At 34.6% G+C, this 24467-nt stretch overlaps 1 protein-coding gene across 2 annotated transcripts in view; it reads left to right on the forward strand.

Annotated features, from left to right (window-relative positions):
• FSTL5 (follistatin like 5) overlaps positions 1 to 24467 on the forward strand; it is a 679148-nt gene that overhangs the window by 28731 nt on the left and 625950 nt on the right. For both annotated transcript variants that reach the window (XM_041737850.1, XM_041737852.1), the window contains exon 2: positions 19266 to 19407. In XM_041737850.1, the coding sequence (XP_041593784.1) occupies positions 19282 to 19407 (126 nt within the window). In that variant the 5' untranslated portion in view covers positions 19266 to 19281. The remainder of the gene's footprint in view (positions 1 to 19265; positions 19408 to 24467) is intronic.

Consider the following 24467-nt stretch of genomic DNA (forward strand, 5'->3'; position numbering starts at 1 on the left):
GGTTGTTTTTGATATTAAACAATGTGACCTTGCTATGACCACAATCTATATTTTTTCACTCTCTGAGTGCAGACAAGTACTGTAGTGGATTCATTCATTTAATATAAAATATTCATAGAGCTCTATTAGCCCACAAATAACAGAACATCCCATTCCATCTCTCCAATGAGAAATCATGTCCTATGATTACTCAAATCAGCCAGATGATATCTGAGATTCTAATTCTGTTTGGGCAGTGACTGTGCAGTGATGTGTTCCTGCTGGGTTAGGTACATTCTTAAGTCTTCTAGTGGGATTATATTATGGTTAACACAGCAGACAGTGGTACGTAAACCCATTGGATCATCACATTTGCAGTGATGATGACACAGTTGTATTCTAATTCAAATGATATATTTGCATAGGCAAATGTGGCTCTGTGAAAAAATACTGATATTTAAAAGTAGTTTCCTTTTCCACTTAATATTATTCATATATGTAATGAAAAACATGGTTTAAAGTTACCACTATGGTAGGATTGACATGCATGTATTGACACATAAAATTTAATGTTTTATAACATGTTTATATTATGGAAATGTTGATAAGGTGAATATTTAAAAAGCAGATAGCCGGTACCTGTTCCATAGTGAATTGATGAGAATTGCTTGGTTTTTGGTTATCATGAGCAACAAGGATCCAGATCTTTTATCAATGTAGTCATCTTGGACAAATCTCTACATATCAGTCTAAGTTGTTTTGTTTTGGTTTCCTATAATACCAAGTCGAATTGTTCATATAACCTCTTAACATAAAGCCTGCAATAGGTAATAACTCAACAAATGTTTGCTTTTGTTACTAATACATTGTTTTAATGATGTTAGACCTTGACATATCTGGAAGGGCTTTTTCTATAGTTCTCTTTCGAGCTGACACAGCTTATTTAAACACAGAAAACTAGGAAGAAAACAAAAACGCATTCACTTAGAATTTTTTTCTTATTTAATGTACACTATCAGTCATTTGAAAAAATCTGATTGTAAAGATAATTAGCTTTTGTTTACACAGGTCATAGATACTTCGTGCACTTTTCTAATCAGTTGCATAGGAAGTGCTTGCGTTCAGGCTTGATTGAGCTTGTTTTAAAAGACTATAATTTTCAAACCCACGAACCTATTTATTATGCATTTGATGAAGGGTGAATTTATAGTTAGGATGAAAAATTCTGTACAGGTAATACTACACTTACAGAGACGGTATATCCTTCCTTCTGAAGAATGAACTCATATGGATGCTGAAAACCGAATACGCGGTTAAAGTTTTTCAAAGACCAGACACAGATGATTTTTTCCTAAACTCTTTGTCAAGTGCTCAGGGATACCAGAATACAATCATTTTACAAGACCTTCAGTTTGTTGCTTCAAACGGCAGGGTGATTTTAGAAAATAAAAAATGTTCAATACCTGTGTGGACTTTATCCCTCTAGGTTCTTAGAATTCTATTGCTTCATGTTTCTAATCTCACTGTATTGTCTTCATAAAATATATTTATAGTGCTAGCGTGTTTCTTAAAAAAAAGCACATTTTAAATCTTGTGATGAGTAAATCTAGAAGGAATTGATGGTTTTGTTTGATTAAGCTCTTCCTCTCCTCTATAGCAGACATGTTATTCAGCACTATCTCTGAGGTTATACAATTTGGAAAATCATTATCTATTTAAATTTAGCATTTGCATAAGATATTTATTAAAAATGTACTATTTAATTTACATTAAGTTATTCAATTCTAAAGGGGCTCCCCCCCCATTTTGTATTCGTCTTATTTTGGTTTTTACATGGAGCTCAGAGATGCCTTTTTGTATTAATATTGCCATGATACAATTTGAGGCCAAGTTTAAGAACTGTCACGGTCACACAGCATTGGTTTAAGATTCTTCTCGGTGACAGACTGTAAAGAATGTTCTTTTTATGTTTTCAATTATTATGTGTTTGTGTTTGTTGATTACTATGCTCTAATTAAATATTTGCTATGCAACATCAAGGGTATCATCAAAGTTTTTTTATTATTTTTGCAAGGAATATGAAAACTTGCAGAGATTTACTTGGAAATATTAAATTCCAACAGAGTTCTCTAGCAGACATTTTCTTAAAACTTCAAATATAAATGATAATAAGTTACCACTACAATATTCAAAGGATTATATTTCATGTAAGATGTGGATTTGAACAAAATAAATGAGTTAATTAAACATAACAATAGACAAAGTCTTGAGCAATGAGGTATTACACCTAATTTAACTTGGAGATAACATCCTGCCAACATGTGACTGATCTCTTGTATATAAAATCATTTTTACAATGAGAAGAATATTACAAACACCATTACAGAAATATGCATACTAAATAACCAAATATATTAGATGGGGACAAAGAAAATTCTGGTAGCATTATTCTATTTTCTTAATCTAGATATCTTTCTTTTGCATATTCTAACATATAATGCAATCATATGGAGTTATTTGATTAGAATCTTAAATAAATCCTGAAAAGAACTCCAGGTAGTAGGAAATGTTATATCTAGACATATTCTATACATGTATTGAGAAATATTCTGGACATATTACCAAGTAATTAGCTAAGTACCATCGGAGTTCAGTTCATTATACTGACTCATTTTCCTCATCTGTGAGAAAATGACTTTGGACTACATAATTTTAATGTATCTTTCAAATATAAAATTCTAGTTTTTTTCATGTTTCATGAGACTGGATTTATGTTGGAATTAGATTAAATTTAGCATATTAATTACTGCTCTGTATTTTTTGAAAAGTAATACAAACAGAGGGATATGCTGAAAAGAATTGTAAGAATCTCCTTAGTGCATCATTTGAATTATTTCCAGGCTTATAGATCAAATAAAGTCATGATTTTCAAATGCTCTCATCAGCTTTTCCACCCAAGCATTTTTGTTAGTGTATGAATTGAATAATATATCAATTCTTGTCTAATATTTACAAAAGACCCCACTAAGATTGGCATTTCTTTTCTCTCTCAGATTTTCACAGATAAGGCCTGGTTATAGCCTTATAGTATGTGTACATTAGCATTTTGTATTTACCTTTGTATTTTTAAAAGCTTAATAGTGCAAAAAAAATCCACTTAACTTTTATCATGAAAAAGTTAATGAAAATGCTACTAAATTTATTTAAGTAAATTAGAAAACCAAATAGTTTCGAGATATATGTATTCATTAAGTGACTTACAAATGGTATTTCTGTGAGATCCATTTGTTTTTTGAATTCTTGACAACTCAGGTTTTTTTTTTAAATTTACTGAATAATTAGTTGATATTGGGTCCGTCCTTGCAAGTCCAATAGCCACAGATAGATTATATTGTGAGCATGCCTTAGACACACTCATAAACAAACAAAAAGATTTTCTTATTTATCCTTTGAGGGCATTCCTAAGCATAAAGCACCAAAACAAAAAGAGGGATGTCAAAGAGGCATAACTTTGGGGGTAAGCAGGATGAGTTGGTGGCAAGAGCCAGGGATATAGAGGGAAACACGTAAACTAACTGGTAAACTCCTCTGGAGAAGTAGTTCTTTGGGTTAATGGGAAAGAACTTTCCATTGCAAATTTTTAGGTGGTGCTAGAACCAAACTGTTTAAATTCAGGGATTGCGTTAGTATTGATTTGAGATGGAGGGAAAAAAGCTGGTCTGTGCTCCAAATTAAATCAAATTTTGCATTGAGAGAAATGGCTGCTTTAAAAAAAGAAAAAAAACAACCCTCAGGATCGGGCAAGCTAATCACAAGCTTGATGCCTGACTGCGCTGCTCTCAGCATAGTAACATGAAAGAAGGGTCCAAAGCTGCCACTGTTAGACGGGAGGTAGGATGAGACACAGACCAACATCTGCCTCCTCTCAGCCACACATGCACACACATCCAACAACATGACAAATAAATAAGTAAATATATAACTGAAGGTGATTATGTTCCAGAAGGAATGCGATTTAAGAGAAAGAATGAGGAATTTTTAAATAAATATATTTAGGAACACCAAGTAGATAAAAGGAGCCACAATGTCCAAAAATAAAAAGACATTATGCAATGGAATCACAGTTAATTAAATAAAAATAACAATATTTTTAAAAGACAAAATAATTTGAAATTTTGGCAAGCATGCCTATTAGCATTTAAATACGAGTTAAATGAAGAGGTTACACACTAGATTATACAGAAAAACAAAAATTGATGAATTATAGAATACTACTGAGAAATTTATCAAGCATAAAGTGCTAAAAATAAATAAATTTAACAAGGTGTCAAAAGCTACCAAGGAAAGGAACACATTCCCTACAAAGGAATGACAATTAGATTAACAGAAGTCTTCTCATTAAATTAGTATAAGCCACAAAACATTTTAAAGTGTTTGAGAGAATGTACTACCAATTTAGGATTACCTACCTATCTGAGGTATGATTTAGTATTAAGAGCAAGGTGTTATTTTAAGACACAAAGAACAAGACAGTTTACCTCTTATTGGCCCATGCTGAAATATTTTAGAAAGGTTTACCTCAACATAGAAGTAAACCATTAGGAACGTATAATGTGCAAATAATAAAATGGCAAATGCAGAAGTAAATTAACTATTGACAATAAGCATAATATAACCGATTGTCTTTTAAAGGTGAAGCTATTACTATTACTAATTTCATGCAAGGCCTTATATATACATATATTTTTAAAGATTTTATTTATTTATTCATGAGAGACACAGAGAGAGAGAGGGGGGCAGAGACACAGGCAGAGGGAGAAGCAGGCTCCATGCAGGGAGCCCAACACGGGACTCGATCCCTGGTCTCCAGGATCATGCCCTGAGCCCAACGCAGGCGCTAAACCACTGGGCCACCAGGGCTGCCCCAAGGCCTTATATTTTGGAAACATGTGGAAAGCTTAGGATTTTTTGTTGTTGTTCAGATGAAAGTAATATTGAATATTTTTGGCAGGAGAAATCCATCTTCAGCTTCTAAATAAAGTGAAAAAGAAGAGGATGTATTGAAAATACATTCAGTCTAACAGAAAGTATGAAAGGAAACAGAGTAATCAAAGATAAATAATGGTTAAAAATGACACACACAAACATGGAATAAAACTCTAATTGTAGAAATGCTAAAATATAGCAACAATCTTAATAAATGTAAAAATGGTTATATTCGCCTAATAAGGACATATTTTCATCATGGTTAACAAAAACATTTGCTGCTTAGAAAGTTAATGCCTAAAGTAAATCACACTGACTTAATAGAGATAAATGCAAATATAAATGTGAATCATGAGCTCTGATGAAGAACATTTTATGCTCTTTTTAAATGGATATGGAAGGGACACCTGGGTGGCTCAGGTCAGGATCCTGGGATCCTGGGATTGAGCCCAGCATCGCTCCCGCCTGAGAGGGAGCCTGCTTCTCACTCTCCTGCTTGCCCTACTTGTGCACTTTCATCTCTGTCAAATAAATAAAAAAGATCTTAAAAAAATAAAATAAAATGGATATGGATATGGAAGAGAATAGAACCAAGAGTTTTCCTTACTGTATATCAAAATTGTTATCAGACTCTAGTAATTAAAGTCAGTGCTATCTGCATAGGAATAAATGGAATCATATAGACAATTTTAAAACACAACCGCAATATGGGGAAAGCCAACCTTTAACCAAGACAGATTTATAAACAAGATAAACTTCTTTAAAAACAAAACAAAACAAAACACTTCAGTTAGGTAGAGTACAAGTAAAGGTAAAAATAAAATACAGGGAAAAATTAGAAAATAAAATCCAAGAAAAATAAAATAAAGTCTTGTCCCCGTACCATGCCCCCAAATTAATTCCAGATTCCAATGAAAAAGCTGAAGTGAAAAACTTGACATGAAAATACATGTATGAGAACATTTTTATGAAAGGGAAGTTTTCTTCTTAAATCTTACAGTTTTATTACAAACCATTTAACAGCAAATCGTATACATTATAATTAGAAATAACATATAATTAAAATTAAAAGTAAAAATGAAAAATATAATTCAAAATTCATTTTAAAAAAAAGAGTTGTTTAGAAGCCAAATTTGAGGGGAATCCATGTGCCCTGAGGTAGTTTCCCTTTATGCTTTATGGGCAATTACGCCCCCTCGGGGTTGGCCTCAGCTATTTTTGTATTTACTGTAGGACAGTAAGTGGACTGAGTCAAGCTTGTAGCTTGCTCTTTCAAGAAAAGTAATGAAATAAAAGAAGCATTTAAGTGTGCTTGAGGGAAGTTTTGATAGATTTTCCAGCTACCATTCAGTATTTTCTTGGCTGCTCTCTGGGTGTTCGAGGAGCCGTTTTGCAATAGATTCCCTTATTAAGGCAACCTGAGAGGCATTTCTCTCAGCCTCCAGCTGCAAGGAATCATTATGGTCATTTCTGGTTCTAATTCCATGAGAACAGGGGAAGGGAGATAAATATTACTGGCAATCTTGAGCCCAGCCAATTCTGTTGGGAATTTTATATTCATTACCTGGGAAAGAAAAATTGGAGAAACAAAGCTGCTTAAAAAAAAAAAAAAAGTGTTGTCAGAGTTACAGGATTTGCAGAATTACAGGTGTCCTGAGCAGGCCATTTTAGGGTTGGATATTACTACTGAATGTTACCTGCCTTGAGACTAGAGATAGCATCTAGTTTCTATATAGAGTTGCAAGTTAGTTCTCATCCTATATAGGCAAATCCCATGAAGCATTTGCCCCTAAATTTAATTAGAAGGAGACATCCCCAAAGACCTCATCTGTGTAATTCTCAGAAATCAAACTGGTACCTGAGCCTTGCCTTTATTTTCTTCTCGAAACATTTGCTTCAGAAGATATATAATATAACTCAGGAAGTTGTTAAGGATATATTGCCTGGATTCACATGTCTAGTGCACCTAAATTAGTGGACTTTGTATTGACAGATTGTTGCCAAGAATGTGAAAGCGAATGTGAATGGTGTACTTGGCCTGGAGCACCATAAATATCCAATAAGCACTTTTTACTCTTATATCGTAAAACGTTATGTTACTGCTCTTTGTTTTCCATCTTACCTCAGTTTTCTTTCTTTCGAAGCCTGTTCATTTTTTTCTTAAATCCAACCTTTCATCTGTAGTTTATTTTTCAAATTCGAAACACTATGGGTATAAAATGAAATGCAGGTTCTTCTTATGTCACTTAGTACTAATTCAAATTTTTTCCTGTGTTTTTGCTCACGACTTGGGTTTTAATCACCAGCCACCATTGGCCACATAACTTGCTAGTACAGTTTCTATTAATTCCTGATATTTCTTGGAAAGTTTGAACTACCCTTGTCTGCTTTGGTTCAAGTCACTGGAAATGTGCTCATCTTCAGTTGACTTAGCTGAAATTGATCTTTACGCTTCGTTTACTCGCTGCGTTCTCAATCTTTCATGAAAGCGTGGAGGTTTTGATTTTGAGCGACTTTGTGAAAATCCTCCCAGCAGAACTAGGTCACATTAACCTAGTTTTCCCTCTTTCCCTTTACACACGGTGGTGGCCCAGAACTGTCCTTCTGGGGAGGCGTCAGGTTGCTCTGGAAAATATTCTGGGTCCCAATGACTGTCTACTACTAACTGTGGACTCCATCCTTGGACTCTCCCCATACTTTTCTGAATTCATATTCAGTCGAATACCTCTGAGACTTGGCTGACCTGAATGAATGGGCACGTTTTCCCCCATGGCATTTCAGTTTTAAATACAGAAGAAATTAAATTGTTCCCTGTGCAGCAATTCATTGTTAAACTGTGACAGAATTTTTTTTTTTCTTGTACAATAAACGTAGTCCCCGATTTAAAGAACATAGGCGGCTAGAAACCTTGGTATGGGATAGATTGAATTTAAAATCTGACATTGACAAAATTGCAATGATTTTTTTTTTAATAGCAAATAAAATCTGTAACATGGTACCTTTGGGATTTTAGACAGAAGTCAATCCTAAGAGCTGCATTCTTCCTTAATTTACATTTTAAGTGCTCATCAAGGTAGAAAGCAATGAATTCAGAAGACAGAGACTATAATGATTTTCTCTTCTTTTGAACTAGGGCAATATCCTCAAGGTCATATAATATATTATTATTTTTCGACTTTAAAGCATCGTTTTTCGTATGATGTCAGGCAAACTTAGTGCAACTTAGATACAAACTAGGGTAATAGGACTTTCACAGCAAACATGACATGAGATTACTAATCGTTAGCTAACACTTTGCAACGTGCAATAGAGTTACATCCACAGTATTTAGAAGAAAACAAAATGAAACAAACTATGATCAATGTGATTGGTTAGTTTCAGTTTTCATGATTACTTCCAGTTGGTACTTACTTTGAAAAGAATTAGGAAATTATTAATAATTCTCAGTTTATATTGCCATGGCATGCAGATGTTATTCCTTAAATTGTTTCTTGAGAATATGAAGTAAAAAACAAAAACCCTGAACTTTATTATTGTGATTAATGTTTTTTTTTTTTTAATTTAACATACGAGACCTGTGGGTTATCAGCTTTAAAAGAGCAGATGGATGAAGGAGAATGGGAGTAGAGGCGGTAGAAGGATGGCTAGGAAAGTGAAGGGAAATCATGAGAGTATTGTGTGATTGCAGCTCAAGGGAGAAGGAGGTCAGGTAAGTGGTCACTTTTGTGAAAGCAGCATCGATGGATTAGTTGGATTAGAACTGGTTAGAAGCTGGATTACAGTGGGATGAGATTTGGAGCGCAAGTGTGAAGAGAATCAGTTTATGAACAAAGCTACAGGTAGAGTCCCTATCTTTTGACTTTAGCTATTGTTCTTCTGCAGCATGCTGCTGCTCAGCATTAAAAAATACTTTTTGTTTTCAAAAGTTTTATTTATTCGTTCATGAGAGACACACACAGAGAGGCAGAGACACAGGCAGAGGGAGAAGCAGGCTCCATGCAGGCAGCCCGACGCGGGACTGGATCCTGGAAGTCCAGGATCACGCCCTGGGCCGAAGGCAGACGCTCAACCACTGAGCCACCCAGGCATTCCTAAAAACATACTTTTTTTTTTTTTTTTTAGTACTTTTGATGCAGTTTTTAGACATATTTGTTTTCAGGTTAGCAACGATGAAAAGAAAAGTGCCCGTTTGTTGTCAGATTTCTATGAAAATGAGCTAAAACTCAGAAATTTGACTAATAAATAAACTGCATACAAAGATATAGGAACAATATTGAAGTTGCTTCCTTTTTGATCTTGTCACACATAAGCCAGGTGGGTTTACGGTACAGAAAAGCTAAGTATAGCTACTAAGACGTATCACAGTATCTTGGACATATTAGTACATGCTTTTAACCAGTCGTCTTGCACCATGATACAGACTGTAGCTTTCAGCAAGGTGGGAAATTGATGCCTCTATATGTGTACATACCAACATACATAATACAGAATATTAATATCAGATTTATTTTAGGGGATCCCTGGGTGGCTCAGCGGTTTAGCGCCTGCCTTTGGCCCAGGGCGCGATCCTGGAGACCTGGGATCGAATCCCACGTCGGGCTCCTGGTGCATGGAGCTTGCTTCTCCCTCTGCCTGTGTCTCTGCCTCTCTCTCTCACTGTGTGCCTATCATAAATAAATAAATAAATAAATAAATAAATAAATAAATAAATAAAGTCGTAAAAAAAAAGATTTATTTTAAAATAACTCCAGTTTATTCATTAAACTGGAGTTATTTTGATGAAACTGATTGCGTAAAGTTTATTTTTTAATATCACCTATCGAAGGTCATCATAAAAACACACATATGGAATTAACGTAATTTCTGCCTATACATGATATATTTTTACTATGGAATCATGAATGTATTATAAAGTCAAGTCTGGGGGCTTTTTTTGGGAGATCGCCTAGGAGTCATGAGTAACTGTATGTATCTTGTTTTTCTGCCTAAGTTTAAGGCACCAGCACTTACAATTTGAAGGTCCAGACTATTGTAAGGTCATATAATTTAATAAAATTCCTTGGTTAGGTCAGCTAGACCTAGAGTTTCATTCTGTTCCACGTTGTCAAACACATTTAAAAAAAATATGCATCCTGTACTATATATAACCATCCATATATAACTATAGAAAATCTGGAAGGTTATATGACTATGCCTCTCACATTATGTGCATACATATTCATAAAATTTATTTATTTATAATAAATATATAAAAATATTGTATAACTATAGTTACCTAAGCACTGCTGTAACCACATATGTGACGTTAACCATAGCTATATATGACTGTCTTCCCAGTGAAGATCATTGTGATAACACAAATATACAAAATTTTTTTTCTGAAAATTGCACGTAAGCAATATGATTCTGAAGAGACGGTGACGCTGATGTTTTTTCTGTTGGCTTTTGGAAACGCTAGTGGGTAGTAAATACGGAGTTGCTGGACTTCACAGAGGTGCGGTTTCTAAATAGTGCCTTAGACACTTAAAGCATCTGTACACGTGTGTCCTTTCTTTCCATAGTGAATGGCTTCTAGTCAGATGTGCTGTAGCATTTAAAAGAAAAGTAGTATATTCGGAATCGGGATAGTGACATTCCAGGCCTATGACTACCTTCATCGTAGGTGCACCTGTTATTCCTGTGCTTGTCATCTTCTTCCCATATAAAAAGAAGGGGTTACACTAGGTCTCTAATATGATTTTCAGTTCTGCCATCTTGTGTTCCATATTGTAGTTAATTTTTTTAATTTAAAAAATGTTTTTAGTGCACCAGAGGAGTTAATATAACTGCAGCATATAAATAGTTTTGTACAGCAAAGATGGTTTTAGAAAACAAATATTTACCACCCAACATGCTTTTCATAATGTGGGATTTTCATTTATTTAAAGCGGAGTACATGTATCTTTTTTTTTTTTAATTTAAATGGAATTCAGTGTGAATACTTTCTCCTAATGCAGGCTTAAATTATTATACATTTCACACTGCAGTCCTTCCAAAATGCCAATGAATATATTTTATCTATATTTAGCTTCTTTCTTTTTCAAATTAAGCTGGCTATTGAAAGGTATAATTGGTTAGAATCTGGACAGTTTTGTTCAACAAAATTAATGACTCAGATGTCATTGAAATAAAAGTTCCTCCTTCTTTGAAAGTTAAATTAATTTAATGGTCATAATTCTTATTATTTAGCAATTATAATTCTATCCCTATCTCAGATTTTAAGGAAAAGGGGTACTGCACATGTTCTAATCTTTCAACAAAAAGTATTACATTTAAAAGTTTTTCTCTCTCTTTCACAGTATGAACCAATGAGACAGGATTAAGAACTAAAGAAGTTTCCATGCTTTTGTATGTGTCCACATAGAATTTAAAGACACTTACCCAGGCAGGAGACATAGAGGTCACATAGCCATTGCCCTCTTATGGTTACTGTTTGTTTATTGTATTTTCAATCACATTGATCCAAAGTGAATGTAAGCTAAAGATTCTCTCTTCCAGTAGTATTCAGCATGAATAAGTATTTGTTTGCTGTTTATGACTACTTCTTGTTCAGGCTTTTCATCTATATCTGCATCATTATGTGTGTGTTAAAAGTAGAATTATATAATAGAACCATGGGTCAAATGTGAGTGGAGTCAGCCTTGGGTTCAGATACCAGTTTTGACAATAACCAGCTTTCTTAACATGGAAACTTTATCCTGATAAGTTTCTCTTTCTTTATATTTAGTTCAATATAAGTAATAATACCTATCAGGAAATGTTTTTGGATAATTAATCCTGTAAGGTACCATCCTAATATGTCTAGTAGGATATGCGCGATCTATTTTCTCTTTGCTGCTCTCTAGTATGGTTCTACGACATGAAGGCTGTGACTCCTAGCTGTTTTCTTATTGCTGTTAATTATGCTTATTAGAATGAACATTTGAAGACAGGACATTGATTAGGAGAATCCATTGCTCTGATGAGGATAATCAGCTGCTAGATGGAAAGAATCTGGTTCTGTAATAGGGAGAATCCACTGCCCATAATGAAAGTAGATTTTTGGAAATTTTTTTTCCCCTAAGAGAACTATTAAATTAGAACTCAAACACAGCGTTCAATGTAGTGGGTATGAAGTTAAAGCAGGTCAAAAGATAAAAACAGTTACCGCAACAGATTTGCCTGATAGATGATGTAAAACAAGTCTTTCCAGTCCTTCCAATTTCAGCTGAGCTAAGGGAATGAGAAGACTGTCAGTCCTTGACAAGGGAGGCTTTTCCACAGGAACTTCCACTGAAAACCTGGTTTTGATCCAGGTATAAAAGAAAAGCTTTTTGTAGTAACAGCAACTGGAATTCTAGATTGATTTCATAGTCAGTTTTAATGAATATTTTCAATTACGTGAAGAATATTAAGAACCCCTTAATGTACACCTACTATTTCAAATTAATTACTGATCGCCATTAATTTATTCATTCATTTATCTATCTAAAAATATTTATTGAGCTCATGCTGTATGCCAGGTACTGCTCTAATTCACACAGGTAATTAACAAAGTCCTGTCTTTATGGAGCTAACATTCTGGTTGGAAACAGAATAAACAAACCAGTAAAAATATAGCATGCCAGATGATAAGAGCTTCCAGTCATTCCATTTCAATGGAAATTTCCATCCATCTTTTTCTCCAAAATTAAAACTTCACCTTTTCACTTGCTCTACCTCCTAGTAACATTTACTCTTCCATTTTGACTAAATCTGTCTGAGAGCTTAGTCCAACCTCTTCCCATCTCACACCTAGATTAGATGGCATATAAATGCTAAGAATTCCAAATAGGTGTATCTAGCCCATATGTATTTGCTGAACTTCAGGTTCCTATATCCCAGTGACTATGTAGCATCTCTAGTAGGACTACCAAAAGGCTTCTCAAAAAAGGAGTAATGGTTTTCTCCCTCAAACCTGTTCTTTCCCATATCCTTATCCAGATCAATAAATCTACACAGAAGGGAAAATCTGGTACAAATGCTAGACTGCATAGGGTCATGAATCCCTTCCTACAGATGAGGTGCAAGTAATGCGATTGGTTTTGCTTAGGTTATACTATATGACACAAGGTAGGTGAGAAGTCAATCTCTCTGTCTCGTAGAATTATAGAATAACAAAAAGGAAAAAGGCATCGGTAATCATTTAGGCCACTTCCCTATTACCAAAGAGAACAAAGAGAGGTCTGTGGAAGTTAAGAAACTCTGAGTTTGTGATAGAACCAGTTTAGTACCTCCTTCTATATCTGTATAAGGATATTAGCCTTCTTAAGTCAATAATCATAGTGCAAGGTTGAAAAGACACTGAAGGGAGCTATGTTAAAATTGTAGCAGAGAGCAGCCAAGTCCATGTGAAATTGATGGAAGATTTGACAAAGGAAGTGACTGGAGCTATCTTGGAAGACCTATAGTATTTGTCTCGGCTGGAGGGAGAAGCAGTGAGGGTTCTCCAGGTGAAAGCCTTACTTGACTTCCCTGCAACTTTAGATAATGGTGGGGATTTGCTTCATCTTGACAATCTTTTCATTCATAGGCATGATACCAGCTTCCTTCCCCATCTCAAATGCTTTATTTTGTTCCTAAGGCAATACTTTAACACTCTTAGTTTGTTTTCCCAAGTGAGGTGAGATTCTAGAGAATGTGTAAACAAATCAAAATCCCTGAAATTTGAATCTACTAAATCATGTAACTACTCTAAATCCTACTGCCATAAGCAGCACAGCATGTTACACCATATGGCGAATAAAATAGTTTGATTCAGAGAAAAATATTATTTTTTGAACAAGAGAAACCTTTATCCATTCCCCTTACCTTTTTCAGGTCTAACTTTGTTACATCTGATGTTAAGCAGATACTTTTTAGATTTGTAAACATTTTGTTTTCTCTAAGTTAATAATGAGGTTGTTTTCTGATGCTTCTATATAAATGTTGAGGTTGCAAGGGAAAAGTCATAGGATCATTATTGCACCATCTGTTCCAGCTGGTTTGTTTTAGTCACATGCTTTTCAGTGTTCTTATTGAGCTATCAACAAACTGCCAATTAATTATGAAAATCTAACAGGTTGTCAGAGGTTACAGTACTGAGAAAGTGAGATCATGAGTCAGTGAATCATGGGATCGATTACTACTGATTTACAATCTCTAGAACAACTTCTGTGGATGAGTGAACTTTTAAAGACATGCTAATGACATCTTTGGAATCTGTAGCTGAAGATAAATAAAATGATAATTATTTTCTAAGCATCCATCAAGAAATATCTTTTTATTTAGATTGCTAATTGATAGCTATATAATGGGATTCAGTTATTTTTCTTAGTAATATCTTAATGGAGAAAATCTTGCAAGGTAGACATTCACAGAAGATCAATGCAGAAACTGGTCTTTGTTTCTTTGTCTAACACTCACTGGTAAGGCCAACACCTATCTACAATAGAAATCAGATTTCTCAAAAATAAAGTATCTGACCTTTTTAAAAAGATTATATTTATTTATTTATTTGCTTATTCATTTATTTATTTATGAGAGAGTGGAGGGAGGGGAGAGCGGAGGGAGAGGGAGAGACAGAGAATCTCAAGCAGACTCAGAGCCCACTCAGGGCTTGATCTCATGATCCTGAGACCATGACCTGAGCCAAAACCAACAACAGTTGGATGCGTGGCTGACCAAACCACCCAGGTGCCCTGGTATCTGACTTTTAATATGAATTGTTTCATTTTCTCTGTGATACCAAGTAAATCACTCCAGTTGTCTGATAGCATTTTCTGAGATTAAGCATTTATATTTTTATTTTTTCTGTTTTCAAGTTTTGTATAACTTGGTATTAATAAATTTTAGACTTGAAAATTATAGGACTATCAATGAAAAAAATCATCATAGTTAATAATATGAGAAAGTGGTATAAATAAGTTGTATATAATGCGCTGAAGATTTACGTGTTGACTGTTGTAACCAACATTTGGTGAAATTTCTTAAAGCAGAGAATCCTAGTGTATTGCATTTTAGCAGAGAAAATATTTCAGGAGATTGTTGATCTAATTATCAATGTATGGAAGTTTTCTCAAGATTTGTAAAATTTTTGGTCACCTATTAAAATTAATTAATTGTTCATTTAATGTGTATTTTATAGTATATGAAATATTTGTAGTTATGTGGAATACGTGTGTGTGATTGAGCGTGTGGATGTGTATGTGAGAGAGAAAGGACAGAAAAAGAGAAACCCTTAAGTGAGCAGTTTGAGAAATTTATGATCCAACCTTTAGCCTGTCATGATGACACAAGGCTGTTGCTGTGCCTCTTTCCTCCTGCTTCTGTTTGACAAACGAAGGAACACATAGTATTCAGAACCTTTAGAAAATATCCCTTTGGCTGAGTTGATCCTGTTTGCTTTATTCTTGGGCTCTATCTTGGATTTAAAATATTCCATCCAGTTGTCTTATAAACAAATATTTACCTCTGAGAGAAGTATTAGACTATACATCAAAATGACAGCAAAGGGATGGATTGCAAATGAAATTATTTAGTTTTCTGGTTTAGTTTTCAGATGTTTTGTAGCGGTAGTGAAATAGGAATTGCATTCAATATCATCAGAATGCAAGAAAACACAATCTTTTTTTTTTTCTCTTGAATGCAGGATGACATTCATTTATGCATTCATTTATTGAGTGTCTAGTAGGTACCAGACAATTTGCTAGGCTCAGATGATATAATGCTGGAAAAAAAAAAAAAAACCAGCAAAAAAACCCCCACCCAGATCCCTGTATTCATGCAGTTTGAAGGAGAAGACTGATGGATAATGTAGAGAAGAAGGCCACAATTATTCAACTAATCATTTTAACGATATATAATTACAAATGGTTGCTCTGAAATGAAGGAAAACTCACTTATAAGCATGAGTAACTAAGAAATGTAACTCAAGCTTGGTGTTATAGGGAAAGGTTCTTAAGGGATATGTTTGATATGTGAAGGTCTTCGGTGATAAATGGGGGTGGAAAAGGTGGATTTCTTTCCTTTTTTTTTTTTTAAGATTTTATTTATTTACTCATGAGAGACACAGAGTGAAGTGAGGCAGTGACACAAGCAGAGGGAGAAGCAGGCTCCCTGCAAGGAACCGGATGTGGGACTTGATCTCTGGGATCACACCCTGAGCCGAAGGCAGACTTTCAACCACTGAGCCACCCAGGTGTCCCGGGGAAGGTGTATCTCAAGTGATGAAAATAGTGTACAAAAGTCACCTAGTGAGAATGGACCAAGTTCAGAGAACTGAATGAAAGTCAGTGTGGCTGGACAGCAGTTCTTTAGAGGAAGAGAAAAGCACCAGAGCCTAGACTCTGTGGGCACCCGTAGGGTATGTCAGGGATTTTGGTTTTTATCTTAAGGGTAAAGGAGTATATCCTAAATTTATTAACAAGGGCAATGATGTCATGGTATTTACATTTGACATGATCATGTAGGCTATTGCTCAGGGAATGATTCAAGGTACACATATGCATGAACGTGGATGGCCAGTAAGGATGTGCTCGGGGAAGTGTGGGAGTGTGGTGCTGAGAGCTGAACTAGAGTTGTGACAGTAGACGGGAAAAAAACTGTTGTTTGGGAAATATATTTTGAAGGCAGAACTAACAGAATTTAGGAAGGGTTTTAATATGAAAGGTATGAGAGATGCCTGGGTGGCTCAGTGGGTTGAGCATCTACCTTTGGCTCAGGTCGTGATCCCAGGGTCCCAAGATCGAGTCCCACGTCGGGCTCCCTGTATGGAGCCTGCCTTTCCCTCTGCCTGTGCCTCTGCCCCCCCCCCCCTCTCTGTGTGTGTGTCTCTCATAAATAAATAAAATCTTTAAAAAATAATTAATATGAAAGGTATGGGACACAAAGTTGTCTCCTTTTGTTTCTGGCTTGATTAAATGGATGAAAGAAAATCCGGGAAAGCATTACATTATGTGGGGTTTGTATACCATGAGCTGCTTTTGAAATATACATGTGGAGCTGTTAAGTAGGCTTTTTTTTTTTTTTTGTTAAGATTTTATTTTTATTTATTTGTGAGAGGCCCACAGAGAGAGAGGCAGAGACATAGGCAGAGGGAGAAGCAGGCTTCTTGTGGGGAGCCAGATGCAGGACTGGATCCCAGGAGCCCGGAATCACAACCTGAGGCGAAGGCAGATGCTCAATCACTGAGCCACCCAGGCGCCCCATAGGCTGTCTTAATCTGGAGACTGGATGAGAAGCAATGATATAAAGCCCCCTCCCCCCCACCCCACCCCCCCACCCCCCACCACTATCAGAAAGTATAACATTCCTATGAAATCTTCCATAAGCCCCAAACAGCATAAAACAAAGAAGCAGTTACCATTAATTTACGTGGAAAATTTCTTAAGTGTTCTCATGACCCCCAAAATAAGCCCTCTCAGGGTTTTCTGTCACCTTAGCTGCACAAAATAAATCAAGACAAAGCACAGATGCTCACAGGGACACTTCAAAAGCCCTGGGGCCTTGGTACTGAAATGCTGGATGTAGTTCCCAGGGAAGGGGCTTGGCGGAACCACTCACTATTCCATGCCCCCAGGCGGGCTGCTTCCTTAAGGGCTAATGCAAAACAAATGCAGAACACTGTTTCCTCTTTAAACCTCTTTTTGTGAAAGCAAAATCCTTTTCATATTTCTCTTAGTGAAAACAGGTACTAATGCAGGTGTTCCATGAAAGCAAAGTGGTCTAATGTGAACTTTTGAAAAGCAGGAGTTAGCTGTAATTAAAACCATAGATGATGTGGAATGTCTGGACTGGATAAATAGAACAGGCATGTGGCTAAGAATGAGATTGGATAAACTATACCTTTTAATGGTGAAGCAAAGGAGTGACATGAACCTGCAAAAGGGCTGAGAAATTTTCATAAATTCTACAAAAACTGAAGAGAGGGGTGTCTTAAACCCCAAGTGACCAGTTCTTGAAAAAAAAAAAAAAAAGGAATGTTACTTTGATAGAGCAATAGGGGTAGAAGCATGCTTGAGTGAACTAGGTTCAAAAATTAAGAGAGATACACAGCTCTTTCCGAAAATTCAGAAAGTAAAGGAGAGAAATTATCTTAAAACCTGGGTGATTAGAGTATCTTTAAAGATGGAAGTTAATAACTAAGTGGGGAAGTTTAGACAGTAACTAGCAGGGTTAATTCATTGGGTAAGTTTCTCAAGAAGTCAGATGTACAGAATAGAGTAGAGAAGAGGAGAAAGAGCTCCTCTATTGTCACAATAGGGGCAAAGATGCGTTGGTTAAAATTATAAGGTGAGTTATAGTTTAATTCAAAGCATAGATTTGTGGGACACCTGGATGGCTTAGCGGTTGAGCATCTGCCTTTGGCTCAGGGTGTGATCCTGGGGTCCCAGGATTGAGTCCCACATTGGCCTCCCCACAGAGAGCCCGCTTCTCCCTTTGCCTATGTCTCTGCCTCCCTCTCTCTGTGTCTCTTATGAATAAATTAAAAAAATATATATATATATTTTAAAGCATAGATTTGTTTGTTTGGAAGAGGGGTTAGAATTTATATGATCATAAATTTATTGCATTTTATAATTTCTCTGCTGTATTCAAAGACATAGAGCAGTGGATAGACTCATGTGGCTTAAATTTAAGGCACTTACTAAGAAGTTTTCTAGAAAATATTCTTTTAGATAGTATTGGAAAAATGCATTCATAACTCAGTATAACTGTCTGCATAATTGTTGAACCTCAGCTCATTAAGTGCCTCCCAGAGAAGACCACCTTATCAAACTCTCCGCAGTCTTTACTAGTGAATTATAATAACTATAGTTTTATTAAGTGTTATTCAGCAAATGTACTTAAAGAGGAGTTCAAAATTTATAAGTATGTTGATAATCGTACTTAATATGAATGCTTAGAAAATTAGCCATGGTTTGAAGTTCAGTTGTTTTTTGTTTTTGTTTTTGTTTTGTTTTTCATTTTCTTTCAACTTGGTTTTAATTAATTCTCCTTAATACATTTTGATTGGGGTTTATATCTACGTTTTTAATGCTGTGTAAGGCTAGATGAGTGAAAAAAAAAAACAGTATTTGTTATGATCAAGGGGATCATAATCTTTATTTGGAGATGCTAACCTATTACGGATTCACTTGGCAATTACCCACTCATTTTGATTAGATATGTGGAGATTTCTATGCACTGTTGAATATTTCCTGATGCATTTTTTTCCCAATAATAATGCATTTTCTGATTACTTGTAATGCTGATTTTCACAGGTGAAAAGCAATAAGAATGTTTAAGTGCTGGTCAGCTGTCTTGGTTCTTGGATTAATTTTTCTGGAGTCAGAAGGAAGGCCAACCAAAGAAGCAGGATATGGCCTTAAATCCTACCAACCTCTAATAAGATTGCGACACAAGGTACAGTCACCCTTCTGAATTTGCTCACAGTGCCTAGCAGTTATGAACTAAACTACTAGGTGTCTGCTTTATTATACACCTAGGAGCACTTAGTTCAGTAATGCCTTCAGAATATAATTTCCATATAAAAGTGCACATTTTAAAACATGAAATGGTAGTAATTTGAAAATTTACAATTTTTGAAATTAAATATTTCTTGACAAAGTACAGAGAGGGCTCATTGAAAAAAATCATTAAAGCTTACATTGTCATAGTAATAGACTTATAAAAATAAGTAAATATGTTAAGACTTAATCAACTAGTTTCTGTTATTCCCACGTTAAGTTTAAAACTTTTAAAATTAAAGCATAAGTGTTATGTTTTTTAACTTGCAATAAAAGTAAACAGAAAAAGATGTTTATACCAGCTGGAGATGTATAGGTTGGCAAAGAATTAGTATTTATAGAAATCTAATTAGACATTTTAATTTCATACAAATCATAACTTTAAGTTCTTTAATATTGGGGAAATACTTCTCTTCCCTATGTTAAATATTTTCAAGTATAAAATAAATTGACATTTAGGCATACTATAAATCATATAGATTATGTAGTTACACTAATTAAGCTAGTGTTTTTATTTTAATACTAGAGCAACTTTAATGCTAAAGTAAGTTTTTATTCAATCAAATTAAAAGTTTATAATATATTTTGATTTTCATAGAAAGTAGAAAACAAGACAAAAACTAACATGCTAATTATGGTAAAAAATATACATTTAAGATTTTCTTATGTTGTCTCAAAAATAAATAAACAAACCTTGAAATAAATATAATTCGGTTTACCCCTGAATAGCATATGTGTTAGGGGTGCTGACCTTTGTATAGTCAAAAATCCATGCATAACTTTTGACTCCCTAAAATCTTAAATATTAATAACCTACTGTTGACTGAAGCCTCATTGATAATATAAACCATCAAAGAACACGTATTTTGTATATGTGTTATATACTATATTCTCATGATAAAGTAATGTGAGAATTATTTATGTAATTACATTAAAATGTTATTAAAAATTTAAAGGAAGAAAAAATACTTTTACAGTATAGTACTAGATTAATTTTTAAAATTGTGTGTAAGTAGACCTGCCCTGTTCAGACCTGGGTGTATACTTGTAGAAACACACACATATTTACACTGCATCTGTATACGTTGCATATAGTCTTGCTGAAATTCTTTCATAATATTATAAGATTTTGATAAAACCACCAACGTTGACTGGGATTTTTATGTGCCAGACCATACAGTAAACTCTTAAATGTAGTCTTTTATTTAATCTCCAAAACAATCTTCTAAAGATGTATCTTTTCATTTTAAATATGAAAAATCAGAATTTCTAGAGTTGTTAAGGGATTTTATGAATGCATACAGTTGTTAAATATATTAATTGACTAGGGTAACATTCAATATAGGTTTGATAGCCAGAAACAATAAAATAAGTAAAAAGTGGAAATGTACTTCAGTGTTAAAAATCATTGTTGATAATTGATCTTGTTTCACTACCTTTCAATTATCATTTGTGCCCTGTACATCACAAAAACTCAGTTTTATCCTAGTCTAAAGCATAGAGAGAATAACTCCTTTGTGAATACTCTCAAAACATATTATTAATACAATGTATTAGCTCATTTTGTTAATACCAGTGAATATTTATTCTGTGCTGTTTATCTACCCCAAGTTATATGTCTTGAGGTCAGAAACTATGCCTTTCTAATCCTTTCATTCCTGGAGCTATGAACATAATAGATAATATTTAATTGACTCCATGGCAGAAAAAATTGTAGAATGCATGGCTATGCTGTTTTTATTGTTCTTCGGCTAACTATAATACGACAGGTTTTTATATGTCAGTGTACATTTATAAACAAACCATTTTGAATTAAGTTTGGATGTTGAAGATAAATTATTTATCATGCTCTGCTGTGAGATTTAGTAAACCTTTAAAGAAAAGAAACAACACAATGAGTTAAGCCTATTTTAGAAACACTAATAATCACCAAAAATAGTCAAAGTTACCTTCCAATCTTTTCCATTTCTCTGAGTCTCACACCTAAATAGTTACAGATAATATATGATTACTGATATTTAAAAGCAGAGATGCAGAATGTTAGCAATACCTAATTTTCAAATGACTTAGGACTGAGGTAAAATTAAACTATAAAAGTTATTTGTGAGTGTGTATGTGTGTGTGTGTGTATTTGTGAAAGCGTTTGCATGACAGGAGAAAGAAGTACTCTGAGTTTTACAAGTCCCTGTCAAAACCTTACCAAGTAATTTGTGCTCACTAGCAACATCTCCACCCAACCACAGGGAAGTGCCTTTATTTCCCCAAGATCTTGATAATTAATAACGTTATAGCCTTTATTTCTATTTGAATCAATCATTATTTGGATCCCAGAAATGACCTGTCATCCTTTTTCCACTGATTCCCATTCTAGTTGCATCTATTGGTAAGGCTTTCCCAAACCATAATTAAAAATGGAACAGTCACAGGTGTTTCTTACCTCCCATTTTAAAATGTATTTTCACCATTTGTGATGTAATATATATATGTGTGTGTGTATATATATATATATATGATTTTATGTATAAATATGTATAATTTAGATATTTCCTTCCATTATGATGTGAACTACTATTTATCATGCTATACTATAGCACCTAGAATTGTGTTAGGCACATAGTCAACACTTAATAAATATATATTGAATGAATGATTCCATCTGCTGACTAGAATAGGGCTAAAATCATATATATATGATATGCATATATCATATATATGTGATACATAATTATATAGTTAATTATAATTAGTAAATTAATTAGGTATTTTTCTGCTTATGAGAGCAAAATCAACAGAGAATACTTAATAAAATGTTTTAAAAATTATTTTAATAGCATTACATACATTAATTTCCTATTATTTGTTATTTATTAACCTTCCATTTTATTTAAACTGCAAAGAATATAAATGCCTATATGCCTATATTTCTGTAAGGCTTAGGGATGGATAATATTTTCATTTTTTGGGTTAGGCCTCACTGTGTTCAATATATTTACTGACTAGAAACAATAAAATAATATGTGTGATAAATTTTGAGATATAGTAGATATTTTCCACCAGAGAGGTGTCAGTACTTTGAGTATGAACAACTATTTGTTTAGAACTCATGTTTACCAAATGTTTGCGTGCCACTGTATAAAGAATCCTCTCTGGGGAACAAAAAGTGAAATGTCATTTATTTGTCAGATTACATAGAAATATTACAGATTTAAATATAAATATATGTGTACATATTTATATCATTAACAAATATATGTATGCATAACTGATTGAAAACATATTTGTCTGAGTCTCAAGATAAATATGAGAACCATATAAATTCATCATGCCATTTATAGAAATTGTAATTATAGTCACAGTATGTCTGAAGGAGCTGATCATGTATTTCAACTGTGTGTTTATCCAACAGAAATTTATGGAACACATCAAATGTGGGGGCTTAGTAGTTCTATTCTATACATTAGGTCATTTAATCGTTGTATATTCCTATGTAATAAGTGGTTTATTGTTATTCCATAGTTGAGGAAACTGGAGTTCACAAATGTATAGTAATTTTTAATGCCACATACCTAGAAAGTTAGGAGAAAGGATTTAGGATTTAATACACAGACTAAATAGCTTGATGCAGAGTACATAATGAAAACTTTTTGTAGTAATTTGACCTGGGTACCACGTATTTCCTATTCTCCCCACATTCCGATCACATGGCAGGAAGGTTGGATTTCACGTCCCTCTGTGGTTAGATGAGACTGTGTGTCTAGTTCTGGCCAATGAGTTAAGTGCTATAGAATGCATCTGGGCTGAACCATGTGATTCCAGTTTTAAAGTGTTCCCGAACTCTCTTTTCCCCTAGCATTTACAAACAGCATCTGTTCAAGGTGGTGGTTGCTTAATCACCCCAAATTTCTAGATAACCAGGATGAGTAAAACACCCAGGCAATTAGTGTTTGTCTTGAAATGTGAAATGAGAGAGAGAGAAAAAACAAAACAAAACACTTTTGTTTTAAACCACTGAGACTTGGGAGTTGTTTATCGCCTCCCCATGACCGCAGCCGATCCTCACCAATAAAGACAGAACTTCTACTCCTATCACAGAGTCGGAAATCCTAGGCTGCTTTTTCTGTTCCATTTTGGCTTCTTGTTTCATTTCCACTCTTGGGATTTTTCTTGCACTCTTTTCTCTGTTTCTTCCTTGTCTCTACTTCTTGCTGGCTCATAATTTCCCATCACACTGTAACTTCCTATTGTATATATGCCCCTGTCATATGCAAGTCCTAATGATATTCTAACATATTGCCGTAGGCTCTAATTGGTAGGCTCTAAACTCTGTTAGGCACAGTACCCTATCTTACGTGCCTTTTCTTGCCTACAGCTCTGATCACATTGTTGCATTGTTTGCTGCTACTCGAAATCAAAGTCAGGCTTGAAGGAACATCTTAGGAGGACAATAGGAATGTTCTTTGAGGATAGCTAATGGGACCACTCAGAGATCTTAAAATTCTTACATCTTTATGTGAAACCAGAGAGTGCCATGTCCAGCTTTATGGTACAAAGCTACCCCCGCAAACCCAAAGTGGCTTATGACTCCCTTACCTCCTAAATCAAAATGTTTGTCTATGAGAGTAGTTACTGTGCAAATGGACAAAGAGTTGGCATAATTTAGTAAGTCCAGAGAGTGTTGCTATGCACCGTAGTGCAATATAATTCAAAAACATCATTTGTGGGAGACGATTTCTGACTTTTGGTATAAAAAAAAATGATAGCTGTGGATTGGTGAAGAGTAGCAAAAGAGAACTCTAGGGAAGGAGACAAATGTTAAACAACACATCAAAACCATGACTGCTTAGAGGCTGGAAACCTTCAGGCAGACCCAGGAGCATTATTTCCTGACTGAGGAAAAATTTTGCCATCCCATCTGAAATATCTGACTGCTTGCAGCATGTTCAAGGGAACGCCCTT

Source organism: Vulpes lagopus, chromosome 23 (genome assembly GCF_018345385.1).
Source record: "Vulpes lagopus strain Blue_001 chromosome 23, ASM1834538v1, whole genome shotgun sequence".
NCBI lineage: Eukaryota > Metazoa > Chordata > Mammalia > Carnivora > Canidae > Vulpes > Vulpes lagopus.